This window comes from Phasianus colchicus, chromosome 1 (assembly GCF_987193195.1).
Source record: "Phasianus colchicus chromosome 1, bPhaCol1.hap1.1, whole genome shotgun sequence".
Taxonomy (NCBI): Eukaryota; Metazoa; Chordata; class Aves; order Galliformes; family Phasianidae; genus Phasianus; species Phasianus colchicus.
Genome location: NC_143436.1, coordinates 184,212,508 through 184,223,610, shown reverse-complemented (window position 1 = coordinate 184,223,610; position 11,103 = coordinate 184,212,508). Strand labels below are relative to the sequence as shown.

The following is an 11,103-nucleotide window of genomic DNA, read 5'->3' as shown; positions in this document are numbered from 1 at the left end:
GTCATTACAGCTCTGCTCTTAGCAAAACTAATGAAAATTAGCTTGAATTACATCAGCGGAGGCTGAGCTCAGTTTCTTATCAGAGAAAAATGGAAGGAGCTAACACAAAGGAGATGCAATGAACTTGCTCATGGCCCTACTTCTGGCAGTAATACTCAAGTACTGCCCACACAATGCCACTTACAGTCCTGGCCCCGAGACTAAAGAGGCAAGGGAATGAATAAGAGTCCAATACGATTACAATATTAAATAAACATATCATAGCTCCATGAGATTTAAAGCAATTTGGGGAAATGCTAAGATCATTACATCCTAGAGTCACAGAATGGCTTAGGTTGGAAGGGACATTAAAGACCATCTAGTTCCAGTTCCCCTGCCTTGGGCAAGGTTGCTGTCCACCAGATCAGGCTGCCCGTGGTCCAATCCAACCTGCCCTTGAATCACAGAATCACAGAATCACAGAATCACAGTATTATAGACTCATAGACTCACAGACTCATAGACTCATAGACTCATAGACTCATAGAATCATTCAATGGCCTGGGTTGAATAGGACCACAATGATCATCGAGTTTCAACCCCCCTGCTATGTGCGGGGTCGCCAACCAGCAGACCGGGCTGCCCAGAGCCACATCCAGCCTGGCCTTGAATGCCTCCAGGGATGGGGCATCCACAACCTCCTTGGGCAACCTGTTCCAGTGCTTCACCACCCTCTGGGTGAAAAACTTCCTCCTAATATCCAACCTAAACCTCCCCTGTCTCAGTTTAAAACCACTCTCCCTTGTCCGATCACTATCCACCCCTGTAAACAGCCGTTCCCCCTCCTGTTTATATGCTCCCTACTATGGGAAGTATGGGAAGGCCACAATGAAGTCTCCCCGCGGCCTTCTCTTCTCCTGGCTAAACTAGCTCAGTTCCCTCAACCTTTCTTTGCAGGAGAGGTGCTCCAGCCCTCTGATCATCTTAGTGGCCCTCTTCTGGACCCATTCCAGGAGCTCTGTGTCTTTCTTGTACGGGGGCCCCAGGCCTGGACGCAGTACTCCAGATGGGGCCTCCCAAGAGCTGAGCAGAGGGGGACAATCACCTCCCTCTCCCTGCTGGCCACCCCTTTTTTAATGCAGCCCAGAACACAGCTGGCCTTCCGGGCTACAAGGAAGACCACACTGCTGGCTCATGTCCACCTTCTCGTACATCAGGACCACCAAGTCCTTTTCTGCAGGGCTGCTCTCCAGGAGATCTTCCCCCAGTCCGTATAAACACCTGGCATTGCCCCGACCCAAGCGCAACACCTTGAAGTTGCCCTTGTTGAACCTCCTTGGGTTTTCATGGGCCCACTTCTCCAGCCTGTCCAGGTCCCTCTGGGTGGCTTCCCTTCCCTCCGAAGTGTCAGCTGCACCGCTCAGTTTGGTGTCGTCTCCAAATCTGCTGAGAGTGCACTCAGTGCCACTGAGTTTATTTATTATGGGCCATTTATTTTAAAAAATGCACTAAAGACCGAAATAATATAACAACAGCATTTTTATTGAAGAGACTATTGGCTATCCAGCCCCATTGTGCAGAGGCAGAAGTAATGCCAAGCAGTGATACATACAGCTGTTGCAGTAAAATGAAAGCCTAAAACAAGGTAAGAAAAACAAGAGAAAGAAAAAGGAAGTGGAAGGCTTGTGTGACACTCAGGATTATACTCACACTGCAAATCACAGCTTATGCTCTGACCTCTCAATTTAAATTACTGCAACCGTTTTTCTAAATGACAACTACAAACGTCATGCTAGGCGCAAAAGTGAAATTTCCTCTAGAAAACGTGTGTATGTCCATATTGAATCCAACAGAAGCTCTGTCGAGGCAAAAATCTTCATTCTATTCCCTGGTCCTCTTCTGCTGTTGGAAGAACAGCTTATTCACACACAATGCACTCTAATACTCTCCTGATTCGTTTCTCATCTAAATTTAGACGTGCACAACAAAGTTGCTCACATCTCAGATAGTCACTTTGGGAATCCCATCTCATGACAAGTGCGGCTGGTGAAGCTTGCCCGACCTACGCTGAGAATCACTATCAAAATTAGATGGATCATGCTCGAAAAATATTTACTTCTCCTTTGATTATAGAGAGAATCGAGCAAAATTAGCTCAAACATAAGGGCCTTTGTAATACAGAGACCGATTAAGGCGTCTGAGATTAATCCCATTCAAAAGGCCTGCTGTCAAACCTGGATTTGGGTTTTTAAAACTCAGAGGTATGGACTGCAGGGCACAGATCCACGCTCTGCCCCACACCTGATGAAGCTGTCTCTCCAAGGAGTAGAAATCTTCCGATGCCGTTCAGCTAAGTGGAAATGGCAGTGGTAAAGCAGTGACAAGAAACAGCAAAACAGTGGCCAGAGGCAGCAAGAGCAGCACCAAAAGGTGGCAGGCAAAGCAAGAAGTTTCAGAACAAGATACTGAGCTGAACAGGAGCCGAGCAGTGAGCATCAGGGAATAAGGGTTGTGGCTTCAGCCACATCGGTAAATCTCAGTGGGAGGAGTTTGAGGACTTTCAACAGCATTTCTTCAAAAACTCGAATCCCTCCCTCCTTTAGCTCTATCAGCTGCTTTTGCAAGATAATACTATAACTTTGCTTTCCTTATCCTAGATAAAGGAGCACCTTTATCTTCCTTAAGGCCTTTGTCTAAAACATCACCTCTGTGTGAATGCTGCTCTCTGTGAAGCACTCCAGCAGTTTAATGTCTGAGACGGAGCACGGGCTGAAGCTGTTTTAAGTTTCTAATGGCAATCAGTAGAAATTGAACCTAGACCTTTCTTACTCTTCAAGCACATCTGACAAAAGGTTGAGGTCAGACTGAGATCCACTGTTGCTTCCAGCAAAGAAACTGTACAAATCAACGGCTTCTTTCTGTACAGCATCTTTCATTAAGAAAGGAAAAAAAAGAAAAAAGGAAGAAAAAAAAGCAGAAGTGCCTTCAAAAGCAAGAGAGCATAATACAATGATTGCTCTTAATGAAGCCCAACAAAATCATAATCAGGAGCAAAACAAAACAAGGACAAAGCTAAGAAAAGCATTCCAAGAATCAAAACAAATTAAGAACAGGAAGAAACAAGTAACCCCGGTAGTTTAGCAAACTACCAAAAACATGCAAAAAAATGCACCGAGACAGCTGGGGCACCAAACTTTCACATTCATTTACTTAGCAAAATGATACCACAGCCTCCAGAATTTTTTTCTCAGATAGTATTTGGAATTCCAGTTGCCTCGAGGTAAAATAGATTTGGTAAAATAAATTCAGAGAGGATAGAACACAATCTCAACAAAAATGCAACACTGCCAACCCCCAGTGACACTCTACAGGTGGTTCTCACTTAAGCTTGATGTACATTAAACAGCATATAGATGAGAAGCGTTAGAACGAAATGTGGCGTCAAAGACATTCTCAAGGCTAAGGTCTCCTCTCATATTTGGAGATGGAAATTTCGGTCTCACAAGAAACAAAATGCCATAGAACAAACTTCCTTCCCATAACAGAGGCTTTTCTAATTCTTTTTCCCACTGTTCTGCTTTCCACGCTTAGTCCTCTATTTCTGCTAGCTTTAGAGAATAATAGTTTGTGTTGGAATCCCAGACTCTTTTTCATAGATAGTTTTGGGCCAAAAAGGTAACTCTTCTTCTTCCAGATGTTCTCATTCCACAGTCATCCCTTCTGCTGTCAAATTAGTTTAATCTGCAATGGGCTCAATGAGGTTACTTTTCCCTCAAGGAGGAAAAAATAGCAACAATCAAGCAAAAAAGCTAAGGAGACATTTTCCAGTTTTCATGCTTCTGAACTTGGTCAAAATTGGATCTCTGAAGATTCCACTGTGCAGGGGAGCATCAGTGGTCGTACCATCAAAGGACGGTCTATGGTTTCTCTTTGATATCAATTCTGCTGATCCCAGCTGTAAACATTTCGGAGTTAATGATTCAGAATGAGGCCCTTGGTCTTGTTTGTCATTCAGAATGAAATTTCCATATGCTAGAGATTCATTTGTTCAAGTCCTCTGGAGAGAGTTCCCATGTAGTAGTCCCTTCATTGATTTCACAGTAAAAAAGGAGAAATATTAGGTGCCTTCTCTTGTTCACCATTCTTTTTGTGAGTATAAATCTAGATTTTATTAAAAAAACATGATAAAAGCGTAGGAAGTTGGCACAGTGGTTTTCAATGTCTAAAACACTTTATCAGGAAGAAGGGGTTTAGTCTCAAGTAAAGAGTTCAAAACAAATCACTCTCAGGAGCAGTGACTATAAGCTCGATGGTAGCCTTTTTTGAAAATGGGCACTCAAGAGTTGTGACTGTAGGAGTCAGGGGATGAGGAAACTTTGTAGAAGGACACTGACTCTCAGGAGGAATGGGAGGCTTGCTGCTTGGATTATAAGTGAAGGTAGGATTGTAGATAGACCCTGGGCGGATAAGAGAGACAAATGTAAGAAAGAGACACTAGATTTCCTTCAGTACACCTTAATGCTTTGTTTCACATGTTCTTTTTCCGAGCTTCTGACACTTGGGTACCTGATGACAGTGTAATGCTGGGCTTTCCCATCAGGAATAAAGATTTTTCTTTTTTTCTTATTTTTTTTTTTTTTCCAGTTAGAAATCAGGCTAGTAGACAAGGATATTGTTCTTCTGGACTTACGGCTGAAGACTGCCTAGAATGTAGATGTCTAGACACTTGATGAGTAGTTCCTCTAATCATTGGTCAGTTAGGCAGAAGATACCACCATGATCAGCTATGTCGTGACAAAAATGCTTGAGCTCTTAACCTCTTAAAAGATGATCGGAAACACTATTTTCTGAGTTAACAGCTAAAAAAAAAGATGCCAGTGTTAGAAGATGCCAGCATCTTCCCTGCTTCCCAGCTTATAGGTGCTTTTGAGAGTTGAAGAGATTCCAGTGCATAAAGGAGAAAGTGCAGACTTATGCTACTTCACAGACATTTAGTAAATAACTGTTCTGAGACTTTGCACCTCTCTAATGGTCCTGACTGCTTCAGCTCCAGTGATGTAAATGAGTGTGACGTGATGAAAAAGGAAAGAATGCGTGCTGGCTGTGAGCATTTTGCTAGTCTGAATTGAGACACGGGAATGGTGAGAAAAGTAGCCCCGATACCGTAGAATACTTTGACGTGATTTTTGAGAGATTAAACTAATTTTCTGATGGTGCTGTAGATTTTGATATTTAAAAATGCAACATGGCCCCAGAAAATTGCATTTTGAAAGTTAGGCTGTATTTCAGTGAGCTTGCTAAATGCTGCAAAATGGACTACGGGCATAAAAATTCAAACGTTCCATAACATCCGATAGGCAGGATTATTTTCACTTGCTGAAAGCATTCCAAACTTGCAGATACAGAGAATGTCTCCGGCATTCTTTTTCAGTTGTACGGAAATTGAAGAGAAGAATCCAGTAAAACAAAAAGTTGAAGCTGTGTTGCGTGAATGGAAATTGAACAGAATACTATTTTTGGTGACTGGGCTGGATGGTTTGTAGCTCTGTGCTTGAAAGAACAATTGAGGGGAAAGTTGCTACAGTTGCCCACAGCAGGCCTAGCCCTTTACTGGCCTGTGAGTGTTGGCCTCAGCTTCACGGAGAAGCTGGAAACAGGCTTGGGGTGGAGGAGCAGTGGTGCCCGAGTGAGGCTCCAGGGCTGCAATTCTGGCCAGGGACAGCTCTGTTCCTGCCTCTGGCTCCAGGGCTGCAATTCTGGCCAGGGACAGCTCTGTTCCTGCCTCTGGCAAGGGGAGTGCTGCCAGCAGGTCGAAGGAGGCAAACCGTCCTCCCCGCGCCCTGGCCAGCAGCACGCACCTCTCTGCACTGCCTGCAACAGCTGCCATCTTGCTTGGGCGGAGGGCCCACGCCCTCACCCCTCTGTGAGGTAGTGACTGCCTCACAAAGGGTGTCACGGAGCAGCCATTGTGACCTATGGGGCCAGGCCCGGGTTAGGCCAGGCCGGGCTCAGACCGTGGCTCAGTGCGACCTGGTGAGGTGAGGAGAGGAGAGGGCAGGGAGCGAGGGGCTGCCTGAGGCTGCTCAGTGAGGAGGGGTCCCCACTCAGGCCTGGGGGCCTGAGCTGCTAACTCCCTCTCGTCCTGCTTCTCCCGCAGAGTCGGCAGAGGAGAGAGTGGAAGAGAAAGCCCAGCGCTGACTGGGCAGGGACTCCAAGCGCTCACTGTCGACGCGTGCCATGTCCAAAAGGAAGCAGAAGACCTCCCACCCGGAGGTTGAAGGTGAGAGCCAAGTATCTCTGCCTGCAGCTCTCTGCCGGGCAGAGAGGTCCTGCGGGCTCTGCCTGTGTGTGAGAGGGGAGGCAGGGGCAGGCAGGGGCTCCCCAGGCACCGCTGGGCATGGCCCCTCTGCTCCTCAGCCAGGTTGGCCTGTGCGTGCCTGCTGTGACTGTGGGGCCTACAATGGCCCTTTCCCCCTCGCATCTTCCAGCCCTGCCCCTCATCCTGCGTGGCAGAGCCGGGACACGCCCCTGGCAGCAGTCCTCAGGGACGCCTGGCACTCACTGCTGCTTCTATTTGCTCTCTCCTCTTCAGTATGCATGCTGTGCCGCCGAGCAGATGTTCACCCGGACACCTGCGGGCCCACGCTTGGCGAGAGCGGGCTTTGCGTCCACAAGTTTTGCTTGGTGAGTTCCCTCAGGGCTCCTTCCACCTTCCAGCCAGGGATGCTCCCTCTTTTCCATCCCGTCCTCATGACATCCCGCTCTTTTCTCTTCTACAGTTTTTTGCCGACGGCCTTTACGAGCACACTGCCGGACAGAGGGCGGTTCTGAAGATCCCCCTTGATGCCATCCGAGGCGCAATCGAGGAGGCAGAGCAGAAGGTGAGGATCTGGAGGAACGGGGATGTTTGTGCCAGCACCAGCTAAGCCTGGACCCTAAGGAAGCACTGGCAGTCTTTCCGGGCAGCAGCAGGACAAAGTTCTGCTCTAGCAGATTAAACTTGTCTGCCGGGCGCGTCTGCAGAGCATGACCCAGCAGTGCCTGCATTCTGTGCCCTGCCTAGAGGCATGGCGTTGGCCTCAGAGGCCCCGAGCCTGCTGCTAATGGGGGCTGCTCTTCTCTTTCCAGCACTGCTTCGTTTGTGGAGAGAAGGGAGCCTCCATCTACTGCGCAGAGACAGGCTGTGAACGCAGCTTTCATCTGCCCTGTGCAGCGGATGGGGAATGTGTCACGCACTTCTTTGGGCAGCACAGGTAAGGGCTGTCAGCAGCAGCCAAACAAGGGAGGAACCTGCAGGGCTGCTTCCCAGTGCCGAAGCACGCAACCAACTCCTTCGTGTTCCTCTGCTGGCATCTCAGCACTTCTCAGCTCACGCATCCTGTCCGTCTTCCCCCAGGTCCTTCTGCTGTGAGCACCGCCCTCAGCAGGCAGTGGAGGCAGCTCCAGAGCAAGACACAAACTGCGTCATCTGCCTGGAGCCCGTGGGGGACAAGAAGTCCTACCACACCATGGTGTGCCCAGTGTGCACACAGGCCTGGTTTCACCGGGGCTGCATCCAGGTAGGAGCCCTCCCCTTGCTCTGCAGTCACAGCAGGTGCTCAGCTGCACCAGGCCCCGCTCACACTCTGGCTGCTTGTGTTACCGCTGCAGGGACAGGCCATGAGCGCTGGCATTCTGCGCTTCCAATGTCCCGTCTGCAGAGACAGGATGCAGTTCCGGAAAGAAATGCATCTCCTCGGGATCCAAATCCCAGCCAGGTTGGTGCCTTCTGCCCAGCTCTCCAGATACTGAGGCGCAAGTGCTGTGCCTGCCCAGGGATTGCCCCGAGCAGGCCCAGCTGACCCTCTGCTGTCCCTTGAGCTCCATTGGCCGCAGCTTCATGGAGAAGCTGGGAATGGGCTTGCGCGGGAAGAGCAGGGATGCCCCAGATCTGCCCTATGCCTGGGGCACTGAGGGCTCACTGCTTTCTCTCCCTTCTCCGGCAGAAGACCAACATGGGAGGACAGGGAGACCTACGAAACTCTGCACGAGACACACCAGCGCTGTGATGTCAGCGAGTGCCTTCACGCAGAAGGCAGGGAGCAAGCAGAGGAAGAGGGGTGAGTTACCTCAGCAGCCCTGCGTGGGATCTCAGCCTCCGCACAGGCTGGGGAGCAAGGACTGAGCTCAAGAGCCGTGCCCGCCGCTCCCTTGCTTGACTCATTTTGTGCACACAGCTAAGCCTCTTTTTGTTCCCCAGACCCTGGGAGCTGCTCCTGTGCACCTCGTGTGCTGCGCAGGGCACCCACCGGCGCTGCTCCGTCTTGAGCGACAGCATCAGCACCTGGGAGTGTGACATCTGTGCTGGCGTGGGCACAGGTAAGGGGCAAAGAGCCGTGGACTGCTGCCCTGGGGCCAAGCAAGGCCTGGCAGCGGCTCCTCAGTGCGGCTTTGCCAGAGTTTCTCTGCCCTGGGAGGGCTGGGATCCTCTCCCTCCATGGGGCTGCTGGGTCATCCTGTTGACCTTCCTGCCTCTCCTTACAGCCTCCAGTGCCGAGTCGCAGCTTGCTGGTCCCAGCACTGCCAGCCAGGAGGCGGAGGGGCCATCTCATAGCTCCCCAGCACCTGACGACCACAGATCTGCCTCCACCAGCCAGGCAGCATCGGAGTCGTCTCAGAGTTCCCAGATGCCTAAGCGCGGCAGCCTGTCCAGCCAGCCCAGGACAGGAGAGAGGAAAAGCCAGAGGCGCAAATCCAACCAAGAACACCAGGGGAGCAGCCAAACACCAGCTCCAGGGGCTGAGAGCAGCACCCACGGATCCAGCAGCCAGCAGGAAGTGGGGCACTCCAGCAATTCCCCAGCGGCTGAGCGCAGAAGGCAATCCAGGCAGCAGGGCACAGGCCGGACAAGAAGCCGCTCTCCGCTAAAGGGTCGTGCCTCAAATTCCCCGAGCCAGCTCAGAAGACCTGGTGGCAGCAGACGCTCTGCAGCCTCACGTGCTGGGAGGAGCATGCACACCTCTGCCAGGCAGAGGGCAACCAACAATTCCGCGGAGGCTGCAAACAGAAGATGCCACGGACAGCAGGGGCCAGGCCAGAGACAAAGCCAGTCCTCCCTCTCAAATCCCTCAAGCCAGCCCCGAGGACGCCGTGGCAGCAGAATCAGTCCGGCCCAAGGTGCTGGGAGCAGCACCCAGAGCTCTGCCGGACAGGCGGCATCGAGGTCCCCCAGGGATTCCCTGCCTCCTGAAGACAGAAGACGTTCCAGTCTTCTTCAGCGGGGGCAGGCCCAAGATCGAAGCCGTTCCCCCCGCGATCGTCGGGCTTCCAATTCCCAAAGACAATCGGGAGGAAGCCCCAGCCGCCGTTCCAGGCAGCGGCGGCCTTCTCAGGCACGCCGCCACTCCCGGGACCAGCCCTGAAGACACTGCAGGAGCTGCCATGTGCCAGAGCCACGAGCCGGCTCCTGTCCCCAGCAGCCAACCCAAAAGAGTTGTCACGGAGTTATCTCTAGATCTGTCCGTGACAGGGGGGCAGCAGGCCTGGGAAAAAAGACAAAACAAAAAGAAAGAGAGAGGGAAGAAAAAGAAGAGTTAACAGCTGACGAGCTGGTCCAGCACGGCCCCGTGACTAAAGAGGCAAGGGACTCGTGGGCCCCAGGAGAAGCACACGGAGATAGCAGACGGGTCTACAAAAAGTACAAAGCAGCGGCAACGATCTGACGAGGAACGTTCATTCACCACCTACAATTTCGGAATTGTAGGTAGTGATAATGCAAGATAATACAACACAACACAATACAATTGGAATTGAGACCAACAAATCAAACAAAATGGGAGAGAGAATGTCCAAAACCGGGGCCTTACTCTGTGGACTGCAGAGGAACCACGAGCTTCTCCGCTGTGAAACCAAGAGGCCGCGAGAGGAAGAGCGGCCGGTGCCCTGCCGGGAGCTGCACCTTTCTTCCTCTGAGCCCAAAGTCCTCTGGGGAGTGCCGCTCCTCCCTTCAAAAAAGCAGTCCACAGAACCAGAACATTAACTCTCTAACTCCCACTGCTTTACAAGATGTTCTGATGTGGAATACCAACAACAAAAATTTCAAAATCACAACAAAAATTAAAACCAAAAATTCAACCCAAAAAAAGCTGTAGAGTGTCTTCTCTCTAAACCGGAAACCGAATACTCCACGTACACTGTGAGAGCACTGAGGATGAAGAAGGACAAAGGGTATATCCTCTGCGTAAGGAGCAGGGTGCACAAGATGTAAAAACAGGTAAATCAGACACCTCTGAAGCAAGAGGACAGAGAAACTGCACTCACTCACTTCATTGCAGTATCTGCCTACCTTCTGTCACCAGCTGCTCTTTAACTACAGGCCCTCTGGAACCTCTCCTGATGTCAGATGCCAAGATCTGATGTCAGCAGTGCCAACAGGAACCTGCAGTATTCCAGCTGCCCACTGCCCGCCTCTTCTTACTTCCAACCCTAGCAATATGTGCTAGATGCATACACACACAAATGCTGTCATTACAGCTCTGCTCTTAGCAAAACTAATGAAAATTAGCTTGAATTACATCAGCGGAGGCTGAGCTCAGTTTCTTATCAGAGAAAAATGGAAGGAGCTAACACAAAGGAGATGCAATGAACTTGCTCATGGCCCTACTTCTGGCAGTAATACTCAAGTACTGCCCACACAATGCCACTTACAGTCCTGGCCCCGAGACTAAAGAGGCAAGGGAATGAATAAGAGTCCAATACGATTACAATATTAAATAAACATATCATAGCTCCATGAGATTTAAAGCAATTTGGGGAAATGCTAAGATCATTACATCCTAGAGTCACAGAATGGCTTAGGTTGGAAGGGACATTAAAGACCATCTAGTTCCAGTTCCCCTGCCTTGGGCAAGGTTGCTGTCCACCAGATCAGGCTGCCCGTGGTCCAATCCAACCTGCCCTTGAATCACAGAATCACAGAATCACAGAATCACAGTATTATAGACTCATAGACTCATAGACTCACAGACTCATAGACTCATAGACTCATAGAATCATTCAATGGCCTGGGTTGAATAGGACCACAATGATCATCGAGTTTCAACCCCCCTGCTATGTGCGGGGTCGCCAACCAGCAGACCGGGCTGC

At 50.3% G+C, this 11,103-nt stretch overlaps 1 protein-coding gene across 3 annotated transcripts; it reads left to right on the top strand.

The window, feature by feature from the left end:
* The first annotated feature begins 3,518 nt into the window (after positions 1-3,518).
* On the top strand, positions 3,519-10,090 carry LOC149920300 (E3 ubiquitin-protein ligase PHF7-like). 3 transcript variants are annotated; one of them, XM_090133978.1, is made up of 9 exons: positions 3,519-6,017; positions 6,137-6,259; positions 6,572-6,663; positions 6,759-6,860; positions 7,108-7,232; positions 7,376-7,538; positions 7,630-7,736; positions 7,965-8,078; positions 8,219-10,090. In XM_090133978.1, exons 2-9 carry the CDS (start codon positions 6,217-6,219, stop codon positions 9,378-9,380), a joined length of 1,908 nt encoding a protein of 635 aa, XP_089990104.1. In that variant the 5' UTR covers positions 3,519-6,017; positions 6,137-6,216; the 3' UTR covers positions 9,381-10,090. The 3 variants fall into 3 exon arrangements, with proteins under 3 accessions (XP_089990104.1, XP_089990106.1, XP_089990103.1); XM_090133980.1 differs by having other exon boundaries at positions 3,519-6,259; positions 8,219-8,337; positions 8,503-10,090; XM_090133977.1 differs by having other exon boundaries at positions 3,519-6,259.
* Positions 10,091-11,103: the final 1,013 nt, after the last annotated feature.